The following is a 23,831-nucleotide window of genomic DNA, read 5'->3' as shown; positions in this document are numbered from 1 at the left end:
GGCAGTGTTCAATTGTACCTCTCCCATTACTTGCAATGCAAGCGCAAGTATGCAGCCTGCCACCCACCCACCTCCAGGCTGCAATACCATACTGCTTGCTTGCTTGCACTTTAAATTGGGCCTTTTAGGCATGTGGAGGTGGAATCTGGCGACCACGCCATGGCTGTGTCGGCGGCCTGGTATCCATACTCAGTCCCCAGCCGCCTGGTGGCCGGGTGTCCCCGCTTGCTCCCCAGCCTCCAGGGGGTGGCCGGGTGTCCATACTCGGTCCCCAGCCACCCCTATTTGTCCCGGTAACCTTTCCCACACTTTTCTTAGCCTGGCCTGCTTTAGGGCAGCATTGGCCGAGCCCACCGGACTATCAGAATCCTCCGGTGGGCCCTGGCTTCTCCATCAGGGGAGCTGAGAGTGCCAAGGTGAGGAGCATGATGATGATGATAGAAGTTAGCATCTGCTTTGTTTTGTTGTAATGCAAGTGCATGTATGTAGTAGAGGCTAGGCCTGAGGTGGTCAGCGTTTTGGCGCATATCCTACCTCCTCCGAGGATTGCTGGATGTTTTCCTGCTACTATCCAAGTTCTATGACTCCCGTTAAAACAAAGCTTCAGGTGATAAATGATGGATGAGGTAGTGGCAAAGGAGAAAGAGCAGGAGGAACAGGGACCATTCACATCAATATCAGGCCAGTCAACCAGATATGTCTTGTAGGATATGTTGCTGTAACAAAAGGAGCGGTTCGGCTACACAGTTATAGGGCATACAGTGAGTGCAATGCCTACCAAAAATTTCGAGGCACTCCAATGCCCCTTGGAAATGACATGGAGGTCAGAGGGCGTTAACTAAACCTTTTTTTCCATTTATAGCAACTGGGTCTCCTGTGCACTGTTAGCCTAAGCAGTGAATGGAAGGCTTTCCAAAAATTATGAGGAACTGCAATGCCCCTTACAAGAGCCACGTGTGGCACCCCAGGGGTCTGGTCACCACAGTAATAGAGATATTACGTCGGAGAGCAAGTGGGAGGTTAGAACTCTCCTGTTAGGTTTTTTTAGTTTGCTGGTCACATGACCATTTTTGCCTATTTAATCCGGCTCCGCCCTCCTGGTCTTGCTGGACTTCATTGTATTTACTACTCTTGAGCTAGCTTGGTGCTCTGTTGCCGTTCTCTGTTAGTTTTGCTAGGTCTTCTGACCTCTATGCTTTTTGTTGTGTATTTGTCTTTGACTGCTACTATTTCTGCTAGGAGGTGTCCAACTTATCCCAGTCCCTAGTTCTTGTAGGGATCCCTCCCTCACATCTATAGGTCTTCGTACAGACTAGCCGAGGACTTTAGCGGGTCTGATCGCAGGATCAGGTTCCCCGTCACATCGTAGGGATCTAGTTTAGTTCTATTGTAGGGACAGTTCCCCTGTCTTTCCTTAGTGCTTGTAGCAGATCATAACAGTAAGTCCAGCCCTAAAAGAAAAAAAAAATTTTCTCTAAGGAAAGACCTCCAGTTTTCCATCATGGTCTCGGTTCAAGATTTGGCTCAACGCTTGCAGGGACTCTCTCTGGAGGTGGCCGAACTCCAACAACACGTGAGTAGCTGTTCTGGAGCGCATTTTGTGGAACCAAAGGTACGTCTGCCTGATCTATTTTTTGGCGAACAACAAGATTTTTTTTCTTTTAAAAATGCTTGTTTATTGTATTTTCGTTTGAGACCCGGATCCTCTGGTGATGAATCACAGCGCATAGGGTTCATAATGTCACTTTTGCGCAAAGATCCTCAGGGATGGGCCTTCTCTCTCCAACCTAGTGATCCGTGCTTTAGATCAGTGAATAGTTTTTTTTCTGCTTTGGGTTTGTTGTATGATGATCCTGATCGTGTCTCATCTGCTGAGTCTGAATTGAGACGTTTGAGGCAGGGATCAGGTAATGTGGAAAAATATTGTTCTCACTTCCGTCGGTGGTCTGCCCAGGTGGTGTGGAACGATTCAGCTTTGAAAAGCTTGTTTCTTGCAGGGCTAGGTGAAAGGGTTAAGGATTTACTGATTGCTTATCCCACACCTGGAAACTTGCAGGAGGCAATGCAATTAGCTATACGGGTGGACTGGAGACTGCGTGCAAGGGTTAATGAGAGCAAATCCTCTGCTATGTCAGCTCCGAGTCCTGAGAGGGTCTGTGCTGACAATGGAGAGCCGATGGAGATTGGGGCGATGACACCCCGCTCTCAGGAAAAAGACCGCAGGCTTTCTGAAGGCTTGTGCTTCTGTTGTGGAAATTCTGGTCATTTTATTAAGAACTGTGTGCTTCGTATGAAGAAAGAAAAAAAAATGGTCAGTTATGCCCGTATTGCCTGTTTAAATTCTAAGGGAGTATTCCTATCTGCCACTACTGCTGCTCAGGATGAATTAATTGAATTTCAGGTATTTGTGGATTGTGGTTCTACTCTGAATGTGATTGATGGGAGATTCTTGGAAAAACTTAGATTAGAACCTAAAACTTTGTCATCCCCTATTGCTGTGGTTTCTGTTGATGGCTCTCCCTTGAAGAGTGTTACTCATAAGGTCTGTGAGTTTCCCCTCTCTATTAATGGTATTCACCAAGAAAATTTGGATTTGGTGGTATTGGATAATTTGCCTTCTCCAGTAATATTGGGGTTACCCTGGTTAAAATTGCACAATCCTGTACTGGATTGGTCTACCAATGAAATTAAGTCCTGGAGCCCTAAGTGTTATGACAAGTGTTGTAACGGACGTATTGCTGCTGTGGATAAAGGGGAATTGCCTGTACCTATTCAGGATTTTTGGAGAGTTTTTTCTGAGGAGTCACAAATTTTGCCTCCCCATAGAGACTATGATTGTACCATTGAATTTGTCCCTGGAGCGACTCTTCCTAAAAGTCGTTTATTTAATCTTACTATTCCTGAGAGAAAGGCTTTGGAGGAATACATACAGACAAGCTTGGCCGCCGGTCACATTAGGCCTTCCAAGTCTCCTGTGGCTGTTGGATTTTTTTTTGTAAAAAAAAAAGATGGCGGTTTACGTCCTTGTCTGGACTTTCGTGAGATTAATAAAATTACTGTACGCAATCCTTACCCACTGCCATTGATTCCTGATTTATTTAACCAGTTAGTGGGGGCCAAGTGGTTCTCTAAAATTGATCTCCGGGGGGCATACAATTTGTTGCGCATGAAGGAGGGTGATGAATGGAAGACTGCTTTTAACACTCCTGTGGGTCATTTTGAGAATCTGGTTATGCCTTTTGGTCTTACCAATGCTCCAGCATTTTTTCAGAATCTTATTAATGACATCCTTAGACCTTTAATCGGCAAAAATGTGGTTGTGTATTTGGATGACATTCTGATTTATTCGCCTGATCTGGAGTCTCATTGGCGGAGCGTACGTGAGGTATTACAGTTATTAATGGACAATTCGCTTTTTGCTAAGCTGGAGAAATGTGAGTTCGCTGTACAGAGAATTAGTTTTTTGGGCTACATTATCTCCAGTGAAGGTTTTGAGATGGACCCGGTTAAAGTTCAAGCTCTGCAGGAATGGCCTAGGCCTATTGGTTTGAAATCGATACAGAGGTTTTTGGGTTTCGCCAATTATTACAGAAAATTCATAAAAAAATTTTCTATTATTGTCAAACCGCTGACCGATCTCACCAGGAAAGGTGCTAATGCGGTTCAGTGGACTTCTGAGGCCATTGAAGCTTTTGTGTTTCTAAAGGAGAGGTTCACCTCTGCTCCCATCCTTATGCAGCCTGATGTGGCTAAGCCGTTTTTGGTTGAGGTTGATGCTTCTTCGGTGGGGGTCGGTGCGGTGTTGTCTCAGGAAAACAAGGATGGAGTACATCCCTGTGCCTTTTTTTCAAAAAAATTTTCTGAGACTGAACTTAATTACGATATTGGTAATCGGGAATTGCTGGCGATTAAACTCGCATTTGAACACTGGCGTCACCTCTTGGAAGGTGCTGAATTTCCCATTCAGGTTTTCACTGATCATAAAAATCTGATCTATCTTGATGCTGCCAAGCCCTTGAATGCCCGTCAGGCTAGGTGGGCACTTTTTTTCTCGCGGTTTAATTTTTCCATTACTTACATCCCGGGTACCAAGAATGTTAAAGCGGATGCTTTGTCTCGCAGCTTTTCTCCCATGGTCGGTGTTGAGGAGGAAGAGGAGAGCATTTTACAAGAAGGTGTTGTGATTGCTGCTTTGGACTCCGTTTTGGAGGATGAGATTCTTAAAGCTCAGGAGAATGCCCCATCTAACACTCCCCATGGGAGGTTGTTTGTGCCTAGGACCTTTAGGAGAGATTTGTTTGTTGAGTGTCATGAGTCTCGGTTGGCAGGTCATCCAGGAATTTCTGAGACCAAGAGACTTGTGGGTCGCAGTTTTTGGTGGCCTGGATGGCAGAAGGAAGTCATTAAGTGGATGCGTCAATGTACTGTGTGTGCTAGATCCAAGTCTTCGCATGCTCCTGCAGCGGGGTTGCTTTGCCCTCTGGAGGTTCCTAGTGCACCTTGGACACATCTGGCTATGGACTTTATTACTGACCTTCCCCCCTCTGAAGGTTTCACGGTCATCTGGGTGGTCGTGGACCGTTTTAGCAAGATGTGTCACTTGGTTCCCTTCATCAAACTGCCTTGCGCTAAGACACTCGCTAAGGCCTTTGTCAAGGAAATTGTCAGACTACATGGTGTTCCTACTGACATTGTTTCTGATAGGGGACCTCAGTTCGTGGCTCGTTTTTGGCGTGCCTTTTGTGACAGGTTGGGAGTTCATTTGTCGTTTTCATCTGGATATCATCCTGAGTCTAATGGCCAGACAGAAAGGAAGAACCAGGATGTTGAGCAGTTCTTGCGTTGTTTTGTGGCAGACAATCAAGAGGGGTCGTCTAAGTTTCTGCCACTTGCTGAATTTGCTCTTAACAACCATACATCCTCTTCTGCTGGGTGTTCGCCTTTTTTTTGTTGTTCTGGGAGACATCCATCTTTTGGGTCATTCTCCAAATTGGTTTCGGCTGTGCCTGAGGAGGAGAGTTTTTCCGGTGATTTGGAGAGAGTTTGGACGGATGTGCGTGGTAATCTTCAGGAGACTAACAAAAAATCTAAGAGGTACTTTGATAGGAAACGGCAAGAGGTTTTGTTTGCTGTTGGTGACATGGTTTGGTTGTCCTCTAAGAATCTGCGATTGAGGATTCCTTCTAAAAAATTGGGTCCCAAGTTCGTAGGGCCCTTTAAAGTGCTTCAGATAGTTAACCAATCTGCTGTTAGGTTGGAGGTTCCTACGTCCTGGAAGATTAACCCGGTGTTTCATGTTTCTCTGTTGAAAAAAGCTGATGTGTCGGATGGTGACGCCTCTGCCACTGTTCCTCCGGTGGTGGAGGACGGGGAATATGAAATTTCCCGCATCCTAAATTCTAGACGGTATAGAGGGAGTTTGCAGTATCTCGTCGCTTGGAAGGGTTTCGGACCTGAGGATAACTCATGGGTGAGGGCGGATGATGTTTCTGCTTCCAGACTTGTCAGAGCGTTTCACAGGAGGTTTCCTGTAAGCCTGGGCCTAGGGGATCCGGAGGATCCTCTTAGAAGAGGGGGTACTGTTAGAACTCTCCTGTTAGGTTTTTTTTAGTTTGCTGGCCACATGACCATTTTTGCCTATTTAATTCGGCTCCGCCCTCCTGGTCTTGCTGGACTTCATTGTATTTACTACTCTTGAGCTAGCTTGGTGCTCTGTTGCCGTTCTCTGTTAGTTTTGCTAGGTCTTCTGACCTCTATGCTTTTTGTTGTGTGTTTTGTCTTTGACTGCTACTATTTCTGCTAGGAGGTGTCCAACTTATCCCAGTCCCTAGTTCTTGTAGGGATCCCTCCCTCACATCTATAGGTCTTCGTACAGACTAGCCGAGGACTTTAGCGGGTCTGATCGCAGGATCAGGTTCCCCGTTACATCGTAGGGATCTAGTTTAGTTCTATTGTAGGGACAGTTCTCCTGTCTTTCCTTAGTGCTTGTAGCAGATCATAACAGTTTCCTGGTCAGGATCCCTTAAACATGCAACATCCTCCTTCCCCAGTCCTGGGAGGGGAGAATTCTGCCCTTATAAACTGGATCTGGGGCGGGGTTGAGTGAGTCAGAGAACAGTCAGAGTCAGAGTGAGAGCAAGGGAAAGTAACAGCAAGGAGCTCTGTAGGAGCTAGGAGCTAAAGACCAGGGGCTGGAAGCTGAGCAGAGCTCGCCCTGGCAGAAGACAATAGGAACCGGACACAGGAGTCCGAGGCTGTGAGGACTTATATATCCAGCAGCAGAAACCAGCCGGCAGGGGATTTCAGGTCCTCTGGCCATAGAAGCCCGGAGGCTCAGTCACAAGCAAGGGACCAGCACCGCCGTCGTGGAGCGGAGGCTAACAGAAGGCCCCAAGTCACCAGCCATACGGGTGAGCACTACACGGTACACTCAGGGATGTGGGCTACTTCTACCCGCTTACAGCAAGGTAGCCAGGAAGAGTGCAGACTGACGGGGAGGCCTACAACTCCACCTGGCCAGGGGAACTCCTGCTTGCTCACAGACTGACCAGGCCTCTTATGCTAGCCAGTACTCCCGGGAGGGTCTACCTTATAATCATCAGTAAAGACCCTGAACTGCACTGCAAAGACTCTGAGTCGTTCCTGCTGCGCTCGTGCACCATCACCCCCCATCATCCACACTCACTGCCCTGAGGCTATACTCCTCCCGTGGGGAGTTATCCCATTCTCTGCTGCGCACACAACACCAGCCTCAGCGGTCTGCCTCGCAGCGGTGGTATTCCCTGACCGCAATCCACGGGTGGCGCAGTCGGACAATTAACCTCAAAACCTAAGAAAGACTGCCACTGGTTTGACCAGCCTGAGCCACGGGACCGGGTCACCGCCACGGAGACTACAGACCCCAGAGACCCGGCACCGGGTATCCCACACACGTGTACACACAGCCCAGGGGGCGCGTCACATGCAGTACAGCATATTACAAACATAAGTCCCATTATTGGGGAGTGGGTCTCCCATAGTATTTGCTTATGACTTGCAAGCAAAAGCTGCCAAAAATTAGAACGGAGCAACTTGCAATGCCCCTTACAAGAGCCATGCAGTACAGCATATTACAAACATAAGTCCTATTATTGGGGAGTGGGTGTCCCATAGTATTTGCTTATGCTTTCCAAGCAAAAGCTGCCAAAAATTAGGATGGAGCAACTTGCAATGCCCCTTGCAAGAGCCATGCAGTACAGCATATTACAAACATAAGTCCCATTATTGGGTAGTGGGTGTCCCATAGTATTTGCTTATGCCTTGCAAGCAAAAGCTGCCAAAAATTAGGACGGAGCAACTTGCAATGCCCCTTACAAGAGCCATGCAGTACAGCATATTACAAACATAAGTCCCATTATTGGGGAGTGGGTCTCCCATAGTATTTGCTTATGCCTTGCAAGCAAAAGCTGCCAAAAATTAGGAAGGAGCAACTTGCAATGCCCCTTACAAGAGCCATGCAGTACCGCCTATTACAAACATAAGTCCCATTATTGGGGAGTGGGTCTCCCATAGTATTTGCTTATGCCTTGCAAGCAAAAGCTGCCAAAAATTAGGACGGAGCAACTTGCAATGCCCCTTACAAGAGCCATGCAGTACAGCATATTACAAACATACAGTAAGTCCCATTATTGGGGAGTGGGTCTCCCATAGTATTTGCTTATGCCTTGCAAGCAAAAGCTGCCAAAAATTAGGACGGAGCAACTTGCAATGCCCCTTACAAGAGCCATGCAGTACAGCATATTACAAACATAAGTCCCATTATTGGGGAGTGGGTGTCCCATAGTATTTGCTTATGCCTTGCAAGCAAAAGCTGCCAAAAATAAGGACGGAGGAACTTGCAATGCTGGCACCCTGGTGGTATAGTGGTGGTGGAGGATAAGGAGAAGAAGATAAAACAGCCGAAGCGTATACCCATGTGTGGGTGTGAAGCAGTGCATGTGAATACACCTCCCGAAATAACACAGTGGATTTGACTTTATGTTACTCTGCTGTCATTTGGTGGTGATGAGAAGTCTGGCCCAATCCAGCCCTTGTTCATTTTGATAAGGGTCAGCTTGTCAGCATTGTCAGTTGACACGCGAGTGCGCTTATCAGTTATAATTCCCCCAGCGGCACTAAAAACACGCTCCGATAACACGCTAGTGGCAGGGCAGGCCAGGACCTCCAAGGCGTACAAAGTGAGTTCATTCCAAGTGTCCAGCTTGGATACCCAATAATTAAAAGGCACAGAGGAATCACGGAGGACGCTGGTACGGTCAGCAAGGTACTCCCTCACCATCTTTTGAAACTTTCCACTCCTTGTGAGAGTACCCCGCGCCTCAGGGCCTGTAAGCTGGGCGGGTGTCAGAAAACTGTCCCAGAACGTTGACAGTGTTCCCCTGCCTCTGCTGGATTGGAGTTGCATCTCTCTCGCCTGTACGCCTTGGTTGGGCAACGAACTGTGACCTCTGCCGCTAGCGTGTTCAGATGGGAATTTTTTTAAGAGTTCTGCAGCAAGGGCCTTCTGGTACTGCCCCATTTTTGTAGACCTCTCCACCTCAGGAATAAGAGAGTGAAAGTTCTCCTTGTAGCGGGGGTCTACAAGTGTCACCAACCAGTAATGACTGTCACCCAACATTTTGACAACGCGAGGGTCACGGTTAAGGCAGCGTAACATAAAGTCAGCCATGCGTGCCAGACTGGTAACGGGCAAGATTTCCGTGTCCTCACCAAGATGACGACTGACCATGCTCTCCTCCTCCTCCTCCTCTTCCTCCTCCCCCTGTCCTCAGGCCACCCACGCTGAACCGACGGTATGACACTTGTACAGGTACTACCGTCTACAACGCATGATAGCAGCTCCTGTTCTTCCTCCTCCTCCTCCTCCTCCTCTCCCTCATTGTCCCCCAATGCACGTTGGGATGAGATTAGGCTGGGCTGTGTGTAATAGCCCGCTACGGCTTCTTGATCCATCTCATCATACTCTGGCTGCAATGCCTCCTCTTTAATTCTCTGCAGAGAGCGTTGCAAAAGACAGACAAGTGGGATGCTGACACTAATGATGGCGTCATCACCACTCACCATCTTGGTGGCCTCCTCAAAGTTTGTCAGGATGGTACATATGTCAGACATCCAGGTCCACTCCTGAGGTCTTATGTGTGGAGTCTGACCTGAATATCGACGGCCTTGTTGCAGCTGGTACTCCACAACTGCTCTCTTCTGCTCACAAATCCTTTGCAACATGTGGAGGGTAGAGTTCCAACGTGTGGGGACATCACACACCAGTCGGTGTGCCGGAAGCTGCAAACGCTGTTGCAACACAGCTAGGGCAGCGGAAGCTGTAGCCGACTTGCGAAAATGAGCTGACAGGCGGCGTACTTTCACGAGCAGATCTGGCAACTCGGGGTACGATTTAAGAAACCGCTGAACCACGAGGTTAAGCACATGAGCCAGGCATGGTACGTGTGTGATCACACCTCGCCTCAGAGCCGCCACCAGGTTACGGCCATTGTCACACACGACCATGCCGGGATGTAGGTTCAGCGGTCTCAGCCACAGATCTGCCTGCTCTTTCACAGCTGTCCACAACTCACAAGCAGTGTGAGGTTTATCACCTAAGCTTATGAGTTTCAGCACAGCCTGTTGCCGCTTGGCGGAGGCAGTACTGCAATGCTTCCAGCTTGTAACTGATGTGGTGATATCTGAGATGGAGGCTGAACATGAGGAGGAGGAGGAGGATGCGCAGGAGCTGTACACTGTGGGGGCAACTCTGACTGACATAGGGCCCGCAATCCTCGGTGTGGGGAGGATGTGTTCCGTCCCAAGGTCCGACTGGGTCCCGGCTTCCACTATGTTTACCCAGTGTGCCGTCAGAGAGATGTACCGTCCCTGGCCACAAGCACTTTTCCACGTGTCCATTGTCAGGTGGACTCTCCCAGTAACTGCGTTGTTGAGGGCACGGCAGATGCTTTGGGACACGTGCTTGTGAAGTGCGGAGATGGCACACCGGGCAAAATAGTGTCGGCTGGGGACCGAGTACCGAGGGACGGCCACCGCCATAAGACTGCGGAAGGATTCCGTCTCCATCAGCCTAAAAGGCAGCATTTCCAACGCAAGCAGTCGTGAAATGTGCGAATTTAGGACTGTGGCCTGTGGGGCGTTAGCTGCGAATTTGCGCTTTCGTTCAAAGGTCTGGGATATGGACAATTGAATGCTGCGGTGGGACGTGGACGTTGATGCTGTTTCTTGAGAAACTGCCATAACAAGTGAAGACTGAGAGGAGGGGGCATCTTTACATGCAGTATGGACAGGGGATTGCCTTGCACACACAACAGGGGGTTCTATTGCATGCACAACAGTGGAAGAAGCAGTGGTGACACCCGCTGACACTGGTCGTGGACCCTGGGTTTCGCCCCACAAATTCGGGTGCTTTGCTGCCATGTGCCTGATAATGCTGGTGGTGGTCAGGCTGGTAGTTTTGTCACCCCTGCTGATGCTGGCATGGCAGATGGAACATATGGCCTTTTTGGGGTTATCAGCAGAGTCTTTAAAAAAATTCCAGACTCTGGAAGACCTACCGGTTGTACTGGCAACGTCCCTCGTGTTGGTGTTACGGGGAACGGTTGCCTGCCTTCTGTCTGCGGCCACCACATTGCTTCTTCCTGCCTGTTGGGGTACTCTGCCTCCCTCCCCCTGTGTGCTGCTGGCCTCACTCTGCATGTCCTCCTTCCACGTTAGGTCAGTTACAAACTGCTTTTTTTTTAGATACCAAAGGCCCAAAACTGGATAGTACAGCGATTTGACCCGTGGAACTGCGAAAGCACACTGGGATGTCGGGCCTACACAAGACTATTTTCAACAGATATATTTTTGTGTCACAACAGTCAGGAGACACTACTGTTTTTCTTTACGGAAAAAACTACCAAAAGCTGAATAATAGAGATTTTTTACCGTGAGATGGCAAAACCACAGTTATTGTTTACTGGGGTATACCACACTTTTTTAAATAGAGATATTTGCGGCTGAACAGTGAGCAACACACTCAAACTGCTTTTTTTTTAGATACCAAAGGCCCAAAACTGGATAGTACAGCGATTTGACCCATGGAACTGCGAAACCACACTGGGATGTCGGGCCTACACAAGATTATTTTCAACAGATATATTTTTGTGTCACAACAGTCAGGAGACACTACTGTTTTTCTTTACGGAAAATATACCAAAACCTGAATAATAGAGATTTTTTACCGTGGGATGGCAAAACCACAGTTATTGTTTACTGGGGTATACCACACTTTTTTAAATAGAGATATTTGCGGCTGAACAGTGAGCGACACACTCAAACTGCTTTTTTTTTAGATACCAAAGGCCCAAAACTGGATAGTACAGCGATTTGACCCGTGGAACTGCGAAACCACACTGGGATGTCGGGCCTACACAACACTATTTTCAACAGATATATTTTTGTGTCACAACAGTCAGGAGACACTACTGTTTTTCTTTACGGAAAATATACCAAAACCTGAATAATAGAGATTTTTTACCGTGGGATGGCAAAACCACAGTTATTGTTTACTGGGGTATACCACACTTTTTTAAATAGAGATATTTGCGGCTGAACAGTGAGCGACACACTCATACTGCTTTTTTTTTAGATACTAAAGGCCCAAAACTGGATAGTACAGCGATTTGACCCGTGGAACTGCGAAACCACACTGGGATGTCGGGCCTACACAAGACTATTTTCAACAGATATATTTTTGTGTCACAACAGTCAGGAGACACTACCGTTTTTCTTTATGGAAAAAACTACCAAAAGCTGAATAATAGAGATTTTTTACCGTGGGATGGCAAAACCACAGTTATTGTTTACTGGGGTGTACCACACTTTTTTAAATAGAGATATTTGCAGCTGAACAGTGAGCGACACACTCAAACTGCTTTTTTTTTTAGATACCAAAGGCCCAAAACTGGACAGTACAGCGATTTGACCCATGGAACTGCGAAACCACAGTGGGATGTCGGGCCTACACAAGACTATTTTCAACAGATATATTTTTGTGTCACAACAGTCAGGAGACACTACTGTTTTTCTTTACGGAAAATATACCAAAACCTGAATAATAGAGATTTTTTACCGTGGGGTGGCAAAACCACAGTTATTGTTTACTGGGATATACCAGACTTTTTTAAATATATAGATTTGCGGCTGAACAGTGAGCGACACACTCAAACTGTTTTTTTTTTAGATACAAATGGCCCAAAATGGATAATACAGAGGTTTGAACCGTGGAATTGCAAAACAACACTTCTGTTTCTCTAGCCTACACCAGACTATTTTCAACAGTTATATTTGTGTCTGAAAAATCAGAGACACACTTTTTTTTGGGGGGGGGGGGGACACACCAAAAGGTTAATAAGACGGGTATTTGTACAGTGTGAAGGAGGAAAAAAAAAGGAGGATTTAGATGAAAAAAAAAGGATTTTTCCTGGCCCCCGATGCCTGGTGCTAAGTCCAGCAATTTCAGCAACAGGAGCACACAGGACTGTAATGCAGCGTTTGCTGGTATAACCACTGTGTCTCCTATACAGCCTGCCTGCCTGGTATCTGGGATGGATATTAGTCCTGAAAAGGACTGTTTGTTTGTTCTGGCAGCCTTTACAGACCCTACACTAACTATTTCGCAGTTTATATCTCTCCCTAAATCAGCAGCGCTGTCCCTACACTGTCTAATCCGGAGCGACTGTGTCCAAGATGGTGGCGCCCGGTTTTAAATACTCGAGGTGACGCTGTGCGGCCAGCCAATCACTGTAATGCCCACAACCAACATGGCTGCAGCATTACAGTGACTGGCTGGCAATCCCTGCATGTTCATTGGCTCTGTAAAGAGCGCCAAACATGCAGGGCGGAGACCCGAGCTCTCGCCCGAGTAACCCGGAAATGCTCGGTGCTCGCCGAACATCCCGTGTAGCGTGATGCTCGGGCGAGTACCGAGCAGTGTCGAGCATGTTCGCTCAACACTAATAGTAACGTGTCGTTGTGGAGCCCCTGAGGCTCAGTCGCAACAGGGGTACTGCACCTCAGTAGAGGTGTGGTATCTCCTCTTCCAGGTAAAGATGGAGCACTTCTCAGGACCCTACTTCATCATTCAACACTACACCACTCCTGTCCTGTAGGGGGCCTTCACCACTGATTGTGGCCTTCTGTTAGAACCTGCAGCCTATTGAAGATACACGGTCCTCGTCCTCAGGCCTTGAGGCGAGGAGTGGGTCAGAGTTAACCACTGCCTCTACCCGGTCAAGGTCCCTACCTAAGAAGGCCTGGAGGGGAGTAGAGGAGACAAGCTCCACAGGCAAAAGGATCTCTGGGGGATACGGATGGAGCGGCATACGCCACCTGTATTTCTTACTCTGGCCTAGTCAGAGGGACTGCTCCTGCAAGAGGGGTGACCGGCCCTCAATATCTGACTCTGTTACTTCACGTCTCAGTCAGAAAAGCCCGGAGGCTTAGTGGATCCCAGGAGGGATACGGACGGAGCGGCATACACCACCTGTATTTCTTACTCTGGCCTAGTCAGAGGGACTCCTGCTAAAAGAGGGGTGACCGGCCCTCAATATCTGACTCTGTTACTTCACGTCTCAGTCAGAAAAGCCCGGAGGCTTAGTGGATCCCAGGAGGGATACGGACGAAGCGGCATACACCACCTGTACCTCTCTACCTGCGTTTATCCAGTGGCCTTACACCTAGTTCTAACCAAACATACAGTCAGGAGAAGACTTAGTGGGAGAACTCACCAAGGATAGGAACAAACACCAGAGGGGTCTCGACAGGTGCTCCTGATCTACCTGGAAAGTTCTAGACCCCCTTCCTGGTGGCCACAGCACGCCGTGAGGAGCAGAGGGAAGCTTTGCGGCTAAAGTTCATCTTAATGTGAGTAAAAACCCTAGATGACTTCACACCCCGCTTCAGCCTGTTATTTCCTGAGTGGCACTGCACCCACCATTCCTCATCACAGTGCCCTGAGGCCTGCTCCGCCTGCGGGGAGCCGTTCCATCAAAGCAGCCTTTAAACACCGGCCTCAGTGGACTGAAGCAGCGCTGGTGTCCATCACCGGAAACCGTAGGTGGCATAGTCGGAAAAATACCACTCATCCCTGAAAGCCCATTAAATCTTTTATTGTGACCGCCCTGGGCTCGGACCGGGTCCGGCCCACGACTGCAACCCCGAGTCACCTACACTGACCCGGCTCCGAGTAACCCCATTTTCCAGGGAGGGCTGTGAGCGTCACAAACTTGGCGTAGTCGGCAGGATTGCGTGACCGCAGCAACGGAAAAGAAAATCCCCATTGCCGCCGGGTACTGTGCACCTTTACACTAAAAGACTGTCGTTTACACTCATGGTGGCGCCTCCCAAGAAGAACGGACGCCATTATGTGCCAAAACGACAGCTACCAAAGTCCTCCCATCGTGGGCCTGGCTCCCCAATGGCACCAAAAATGCAGACCGCCCCCTCCAACAGAGACAGTCCGCGTCAAAACGGATGGGACGTCCCTGGGAGTGCCCATCAGCCAGCCGCCTTGGAACCGCCCAAAAAGAAGGAGGAGAGAAGAAACACACCTTGCAGCCAAGATGGACGCAGCAGAAGAGAAGTCCTCCGAGGCCTCCGATGCTGTTCCATGAGCTGCCACCTTCCTCGGCATGAAGGGAATATGCTTGACCACGGAGGAGGCCGAGTTCCTCCGAGGAGAAACCCAGGACCTGACCCGGAGGGTCGAAGTGGCCCGGAGATTGGTCGCCGCGGAGTGGAGAGAGACGGTGCTGCAGAGGATCCGGGCCCGCCGCCAGAGCCCCTCATGTCGGTCCGTGGAGGCCGGCGGAGGAAGTCCAGGAGGCCGTGCGCAACCCAGGAGCTGATAAGGCAGAAACCCTTATCCCGGGCGCAGGACGTACTGTACCGCTCCTAAGCATCATGCCGGCACCCCTGTCCCCGGGCGCCATCATCTGGGAGCAGCTATCGGCTTTGGAGGCTGAGGCCCAAGCCACCGCCATCACCGGAGACCTGCTATGCCTCCCGGCTCCTGGCCCAGGGAGTCCTGAGTTTTATGGGGAATCCACCTGCCCCAACCTGGACTGGTCCATATTAGCAGAGGGTCCACAGCAGCCTCCGCTCTTGCCGCTCCCGCACCTCCAGTCACCTGCCCTCCAGCAGACGAGTATGTCTGGGACAACCAGGGGGGCGACCTGATGGGCTTCCCCCAGGAGACCCGGGCTGAAGCGCGGAGGAGGGAGGAGACGTGCCAAGAGCAACTCCTCCAATTCGACAAGGAGCGACGCCAGAAGGAGGTCCGCTGTGAGCACCTGGAGGTGCGGACCAAGGTCGCAAAGTCGCGGACCCGCCTGGCAGAGGCCGCCCGTCCAAACCCCCGGGAGGAAGGCCTGATAGTCCGATTCCACCAGGAGGCCGGATGGAGCTTTATTCGCAGCCCCCAGTTCCACCGAGACGTGTTTGTTAATCGGCGGGGCGTCTAGCTGCGGCTGGAGCAAGGCCACCCTGATCGGAACCTCTACCCGGGCGACTTGGTGTCCTACACCCGCCACCACGGGGAGCGGGGGTGGTACGCCCTGGACGTCCATAGGGTGTTCAAAGGGGATGCCCCCACTCACCTGCCCACAGAGGACCGGTCAGGTTCAGTTGGCAGAAATGAGCCTTTTCCCAAGTGAGGATACCGCTTCTGAGCAGCCCTGGGAGATGCTACTCCCTGTTCTGAGAACAGTTGAGTGAACTGTTTTTGGTTTTTCTTTTTATACCCGGATTTAAGTTTGAAGAGACATTAGTCCCTGCGGACACTGGCAGTAGACAGACTTCTATTGTAAATAGTTCTGCATCTATTTAGGTGCTCCCTATTGGTTTTATGCAAAACCGCTTCTACTTCTACCTCAGACCTCAGAAGCAAAACCTGTCTGGAGTGGCTCTCCTGGAGGTCCAACTCTGGATCTCCATGCCCTGCAGCCACCCCAGGGCCTACGTTGAGGGTTTGGGACAGGTCCCTCATGCTGCTGAACTGACACTTTTCTTCCATGTTTCCTAATGATCTGTCTACATGCATAATGTCTCTTTACTGTTTTTCTACATTTATATGATATTTATATATATATATCATGCAACGTTAAAGTGCCCTTACCTCCCATAAAGGGAAGATTGTTATTGTTATACAAAAATTTGAAATGTCTGTACCACTTATTACTCTTTTGCAGTCCGCGGACGTGCTGTGTTTCACCAGGGGGGAATGTGGCGCCCCTGAGGGTTCAGTTGCCACAGGGGTACTACACCTCAGTAGAGGTGTGGTATCTCCTCTTCCAGGTAAGGATGGAGCACTTCTCAGGACCCTACTTCATCATTCAACACTACACCATTCCTGTCCTGTAGGGGGCCTAAATGCACCAGGGTGCTGCCCCGGCCCAGGATATAGGAGATGGGGGGAACCAAAGATAGGGGGAACCATGTAGTGGGTGAGGGTGGAGGACACACTTTTAGGGTACACTTACCCATTCATATTTAATCTACAGCCATCTTAGATTCAAGGTCTTTGATTGTGATCTTCACCGCTGATTGTGGCCTTCTGTTAGAACCTGCAGCCTATTGAAGATACACAGTCCTCGTCCTCTGGTCTTGAGGCGAGGAGCGGGTCAGAGTTAACCACTGCCTCTACCCGGTCAAGGTCCCTACCTAAGAAGGCCTGGAGGGGAGTAGAGGAGACAAGCTCCACAGGCAAAAGGATCTCTGGGGGATACGGATGGAGCGGCATACGCCACCTGTATTTCTTACTCTGGCCTAGTCAGAGGGACTCCTGCTGCAAGAGGGGTGACCGGCCCTCAATATCTAACTCTGTTACTTCACGTCTCAGTCAGAAAAGCCCGGAGGCTTAGTGGATCCCAGGAGGGATACGGACGGAGCAGCATACGCCACCTGTACCTCTCTACCTGCGTTTATCCAGTGGGACCCGGCCTTACACCTAGTTCTAACCACACATACAGTCAGGAGAAGACTTAGTGGGAGAACTCACCAAGGAGAGGAACAAACACCAGAGGGGTCTCGACAGGTGCTCCTGATATACCTGGAAAGTGCTAGACCCCCTTCCTGGTGGCCGCAGTACGCCGTGAGGAGCAGAGGGAAGCTTTGCGGCTAAAGTTCATCTTAATGTGAGTAAAAACCCTGGATGACTTCACACCCCGCTTCAGCCTGTTATTTCCTGCGCGACACTGCACCCACCATTCCTCATCACAGTGCCCTGAGGCCTGCTCCGTCTGCGGGGAGCCGTTCCATCAAAGCTGCCTTTAAACACCGGCCTCAGTGGACTGAAGCAGCACTGGTGTCCATCACCGGAAACCGTAGGTGGCGTAGTCGGAAAAATACCACTCAACCCTGAAAGCCCATTAAATCTTTCATTGTGACCGCCCTGGGCACGGACCGGGTCCGGGCCACGACTGCAACCCCGAGACACCTACACTGACCCGGCTCCGAGTAACCCCATTTCCCAGGGAGGGCTGTGAGCGTCACATTGTATTCATATATAAGTTTTTAATATATATCCACTATTATATTAACTGCAGAAATTCTGTTTCACTCTTTAACTCATGTCATCATGTCATCTAACACTCCTTGGTAAGTACAGTAGTAAAATAGAGACTGACAACAACTCAGAATCAGTATAGAGCTAAATCCTTATCCAGGAAGGTGCGCCCGACAAATAGAACATGTTCCTGTCTTGGAATATAGTTATCTTGCACCAAGTAATTTACACTGATATTATTTTATGTTAACTCTTTCTTTTATTCCTTGGAAATTAATTTATTCAACGAAACATTGTGGATTTTTGGAGAAATTCGGTGTTCTACTGAATATTGGATGATGAAATAAGAAGAGCTCTCTTTTCTCTCTTATATTTACCATTACTCTGTAATGCTTGGATTATATTCATTTTACATGGGCATTTACATGGCAAATTCAAGTGCTTTTGTTTGCCATTAATTAAACTATAGACTTAAAAAGGATATATACTGAAGGATACTAGCAAAACTTTACTTTAGAATTGTTAAAAAAATACCATAGTTCACCAGAATCCTTTTACTTTTCAACATGGAATAGTGAAATATAAGTTCCTAAACGATGATGTATAAGATGTATGTGTGTAAGTGCCAAAATATGTTTATCGGCATCATGGATAAAAAGTACCAATACAAGTCTATGGTTCCGTGAAAATCATGGGTAGCACACGGATGGCATAAGTTTGCAGTCTGTGTGCTGTCCGTGATTAACATGACAAAGGATAGGAGAAACTTTTTAATTTATTTATCCATATGTGAAAAACACTGGTCAAAAACTGACACACTAATGAAACTTGGATCCAAAATACTGATGACACTCCTTCCATTTTTTTGCGCACGTGAATAAACACCTGATCCCTTAAGCATATTTGAAATCAATCAAATTTATTGTAAATCATCTCAACATACAACATCATGTAAAAGATTGGAAAACTGAAGTCATTTATTCATTTTTAAAATAATTGATACTGTGTCTTAGCCGAGTACCATTAGATTGCTATAATATTTAGTGAGTTTTATTTTTTGTAAAGCTAAACTAAAAGGTTACCTCTTAGATTTGCATCTGTGTGTATAAATTCAAGTTTCTAATCTATAATTAAAAGAATGACAGCTCTTCGAGATTTATTTGCTTCATTTCGACTGCACATTCTGTTCAATTTATTGGTGGGTAGAGTAGGAGGAGACTTTGAATACTGTAGTCCTTTACTTCCTCACCCCCTCCCTAGCCCCCCATTGATCATCTGTTTCTTAGCTGCAGCAGCCAGATTTAAACATCTAGAGGTTAAGAAAATAGACGCTGCCCTGCAGTACCTGGTAGCACCAGCTACACATTGCACAGAGCAATGCAGTGCAGCTTCATTCAGTGTTTACAGCTGACCACCACTGGAGCTTGTAGCAGCTGATCAGTGGGGATACCGGATGTTTGGCTCTCACCAATCTGATATTGATGACCTCTCTTGAGGATAGGTCATCCATATTATATATAGTTACACAGTTATATAGGTTGAAAAAAGACACAGGTCCATCAAGTTCAACCTTTCTCTACCTGTGACAAAAGCATCCAGCCCTTTTATTACAGCTGATAGTGTTTTCTATTACTACCTCTTGCAGTAGGGCATTCTGACTGCACTAACTGTAAAGAACCCCTTCCAATTTACCGGACGAAATCTCCTTTCATATCATATGACCAGATGACCCTTTCGATGATGACCAAATACTATTCACTCATAATTTTACATCTGTATCGGATAATCCTCTGGCTTTCCAATTGACATTCGACTCAAAAACAAAGAGAGAATATCTTATCCCCTATATGACAGTTTCCTAAAGTAATATTAATCACTAAATTTGATGCAAGCAGTATTTGTGCAAAAACTTTGAATACACTTGCGTTTTCGGTGGACAGTTCTTAGTAAAGGGGCCAACCTGTATATATAGGTTGCAGACTGGCTTAAGAACGTCCTGATAAGGTTCCCCCAAAGTGTATTAGAAAGGTATAGGTATATTCATTGTACCATAAGTACAAAAATGGTTAAAACAACTTTTATAAGAAATACGTCAGTAATTTACAGAAATATTATCACAAATATAGCATTGTATTGTTTTTTAAACCTACAAAATACATGTTCATCACCATTACACAGTCTGGTGTGATCTTTTACGTGTTCTCTTTTTTTAGAGCTTGTTTTCTGAGCCGCTGTCTACACAGACTACTTCAATGAAAGTGCTTAAAACACTCTGGGAGAAAACCCAACTGAAGGGAACACATAGCTTCGAAGCATCCATAATCCAGTCTCTGTTTCCCCAAAACAAGGTGATTTAAGCATGTAATACTTGACTAGAAAAATGATAAAATACTAAAGCCTGTTTTAATTAACAGCGGCATTTAATATCCTGAATTCATAACATTGGTGATTAGCTTTCTCTAAGGTATAAATCATAAACTATAATATAGGACATAGTTTCTTGGCATGAAATAAATCTCAAAATTACCAAGTTATCTACATTTACATTTACAGTCTGATGTTTGACTTCCACTGTTCATGAAACTTAGAATACGTTCATACTATACTGGCCCTAATACATAAAGCTGGCCATATGTTTAAGTCATCTGTTCACTAGAAGTGCACATCTAAAAAGACCCCATACACATTCGATTAAAATTAATCAAAAGGAACGATTTCACCTAAAACGATTGTTCATCAGTTAAAAAATTAACAACAAATAATCATTTTAGCAAACCGATCAAACACAGTCTTAATTTGAGATGAAGGAGGCAGTGTTTGATTTTTTGGGGCTGAACGTCAGATTTTTCGTTCAAAGGAATATCTTTTATGCATTGCCCTGTGTCACTGAACATGCCACGCCTGGTTGAACACCTATAACTGACAATGTGGACTAAAATGTGTTAGACTGAGTTGGCATTATGATAGTTCCTTGAATGATTATTCATTACAACAGCTTTCAACCAGTAACATACTTTAATGTGAAAGGGGGTCTTTAAAAGAAATCCATCACCAGGTTTTCTCCCCCATTCTGAGAACAGCATATTGTAGAGATAAAGACCCTGATTCTAGCAATATATCACTTACTTGGCGGCTTAATGTAGTATTTTTTACTGTTTTATCAGCAGGCTATTATCACTGGAGGACTAGTAAACCTTCTACTATGCAGTCCTCCATATGCATGAGCTCTATCTAAACTTGCCCCGACCACTGATTGGCAAATATCTGCCTATGCACAGTGTACACAGAAAGCTGCCAATCAGTGGTGTGGGCGGGGTTATACGGAGCTCAGAATTCACAGAACTTATAGATCTGCAGCAGATAGAACTATGACTTTAGCTAAACTGCAGCAAGAAGCCCAGTAAGTGATACATCACTGGAGACAGTGTCACTGCCCCCCAAATCATGCATTTCTCTGATTGGACACCAAAAAACCTGGTGACAGATTCCCTTTAAATGGGACAAAACAAGTAAAGACATCTATTTATTTCACAAAGGATCAGGTGTGCCATATTTGCTTGAATTCAAGCAAACCATCTCTAATATTTTAGAAGGTTTTCCAGCAATAACTTTACGTGCAGTATAAAAATAACAAACTGAGCTTTACTCACCCACCACTGCTCCAGTGCTGTGCCTTGGTCTATGTTGACAGGCTGCAGCGGTGAAGTCATGACTACAGCATGTGATTGTCCAATCACTGTCACCTACTTCCTGCTTCCCTTGATTGTGACAGGCACACTGAATTCAGTCATGTGTAACTCATGTGGACATATATAAAAAAGTAGATTGGCACTCACCACCTAGTGTGATAAAACAGCTGTATATTTTTTTGCATAGTCGAGAGAAAAGAGTAATATACAGCAGGTTAGTAGCCTACGACCGCTTCATGCACAGAGCACTTTCTCAAGGTACCTAAAGGTTTCTCCAGAATCTTGGGGCAGACTTGCCATACTCTCTAAAAGAACAATTTTATTGCCTATAGCAACCAAGAACAATGTAGTTTTCAGAGATGTTTAATTCCTTAATGACCCAGAAATTTTTATTTTTTGCAATTTTGTTTTTTTCTCTAATTGTTATAATAGAGACGCAACTGTTTTATTGTTCTCTCACCATATGAGGGTATGTTTTTGCAGGACGAGTTATCATTTTGAATGACACCATTTATTATATCACCGAAAGAAAAAATAATTCTGACATCACTGTGTTGTAAAAATGACCTGGCAACATTGTTCTCCCTGTCAGTACGATAACAGCAATACTAAATTTGTCCAAAAAGAATGTACCCAATACTGAAAATTATAATGGTTAGAAGTATATATGCATCCGCCTGCTGCCTCTTGCTTCCATGTCTCCAGGGATCTCCCCAGTGACTTTTAATATTCTTATAATTTGCAGCAGGTTGTACATCATATACATATATGTATATGTATATATAACTTTGCAATTGCGAGGAAAAATCTACAGTCTAGCCAAATGAATTTGCCGACTTGGGTTACATTCGGAACCATAATGTTGTTTATTTGATGGTGCATAACAGGAATCAAAGTACATGAAGTGAGAAAGAATAGTAAGTTGAGCCAATGAAAATGGTTCATTTATTTTATAGGCAAAGCTCATTTCCTCCATAAGTAATAACAGGAAGCACAGAGCATACCACTGACTGTTTTAATAAGTCACATGAAATTGGAGGGGGTGTACTCTCATGGACGGATCCCATTGGTTCTCCTGTTTTCTGTCCTGTAATTTCGCAGTAAAGCTCCTGTTGTATTCCTGTTGGTAATGTGCACAGTTTGTGTTTAACCACAGAAGAGACGTCAGCATTTACACCTCCTATACAAGGGTCATATTCACCACCCGCACAATAGTGATTAGCTGTGTTATTACACAATAAGCCAACTTGGATTTAAGAATAATGAAACATTTTTCAGCATTAAGGAGCCATATGTCCTGGAATTGGTTAATTAAAAAGCAGCGTCACTTCATAGCTTCACATGATACTGTAGATGAAAACATTACTTCCCTAGAAGTTTATAGAAGTACAGCAAAAAAATACCTTGTTAAGCCCTGTCCATATCATGCCTTTGTTTCCACTTAGCATGTACACTGTGTGCACAATAATTAGGTAATTTGTATTTTTGATGAATAATTTTATTATTGAACAACTTACAGTGCTGTCCATCACTCCAAAAGGTTAATAAACCTGAAACCTGAATATTTAAGAAAGTAAAAGTGAGGTTTTGTCTTTCTTAGGAGAATATCTACAGTATATGTCCAGAATTATTATGCAACTTAATGAAAAACGTAAATTTTTCTATCTCAATTGTTTATTTTCATCTGTACTCTCAGGGTCACAGAAGTATATATTCTCTCATCCCAGAGACTCGGGTCAATTATGCAAATTACTCACTGGTCACACTCTGATCAAAGTATGATCAGAGTGTGATCATATTGTGATCTCATTCTCTCGGATAAGGAGAAGATGGAGAAAAATAATTTCTCCATCTTCCCTATTCTGTCAGTCCTTGGAAATCGGACAGTCACCTGAGTGCAGTCTGATGTTTTCCACAGACTCATAGACTTACATGGCCAAGTGCAATCCACGTATCGGATCAAATTGGGGCATGCTGCGATTTTTTCCCCAGACTGGCTCTGTACAAGGAAAATATCGGACATGTGCACAGCCCCATAGAATAACATCGTTTCAAGTGCTATCCAATGTTTTGTCAAGTTTGCTGAAATATATGTGCCCCAAAGGGACATCTGCATGGATGAGTTCCTAATTCATTTTAAGGGGAGGCTTGGATTCCGGCAGTACCTGCCCAGTGAGAGGGACAGGTACGGAATTAAGCTGTACAAACTTTGTGAGAGTACCTCAGGGTATACCCATAAGTTTAGGGTTTAGGAAGGGAAGGACTCCCGGATTGTACCCCCTGAATGCCCCCTGTCCTGGGAGTGAGTGGGAAAATTGTGTGGGATTTGGTGCACCCACTGCCGGATAAAGGTTGTCACCTCTATGTGGATACCAGAATCCCACTGTTCACGTCCCTCTCTGCGCGAGGTACTGCAGCCTGTGGTACTGTCTGCAAAAATTAGAGAGGCCTCCCGAAGACGCTAATTGGGCAGGTGCTCAGAAGTGGTTAGAGCAGAGCCCTATGTAGCGACCACCTTCTGGTGGTCAAGTACAAGGACAAGGGGGATGTCCTTC

General features: G+C 46.4%; 1 protein-coding gene across 3 annotated transcripts in view; it reads left to right on the top strand.

Moving 5' to 3' along the window:
• VEPH1 (ventricular zone expressed PH domain containing 1) overlaps positions 1–23,831 on the top strand; it is a 688,962-nt gene that overhangs the window by 516,118 nt on the left and 149,013 nt on the right. For 2 of the 3 annotated variants that reach the window (XM_073674780.1, XM_073674781.1), the window contains exon 11: positions 19,801–19,935. In XM_073674780.1, coding sequence (XP_073530881.1) covers positions 19,801–19,935 — 135 coding nt within the window. Of the gene's footprint in view, positions 1–19,800; positions 19,936–23,831 lie in introns of those variants that run through there. The other variant, XM_073674782.1, reaches the window with a different exon arrangement.

This window comes from Phyllobates terribilis, unplaced genomic scaffold, assembly GCF_046119375.1.
Source record: "Phyllobates terribilis strain yellow unplaced genomic scaffold, ASM4611937v1 Scaffold_3__8_contigs__length_932513732, whole genome shotgun sequence".
In the NCBI taxonomy this organism is placed as follows: Eukaryota; Metazoa; Chordata; class Amphibia; order Anura; family Dendrobatidae; genus Phyllobates; species Phyllobates terribilis.
The sequence above is the reverse complement of the archived record's forward strand: the minus strand, read 5'-3'. Positions and strand labels throughout refer to the sequence as shown.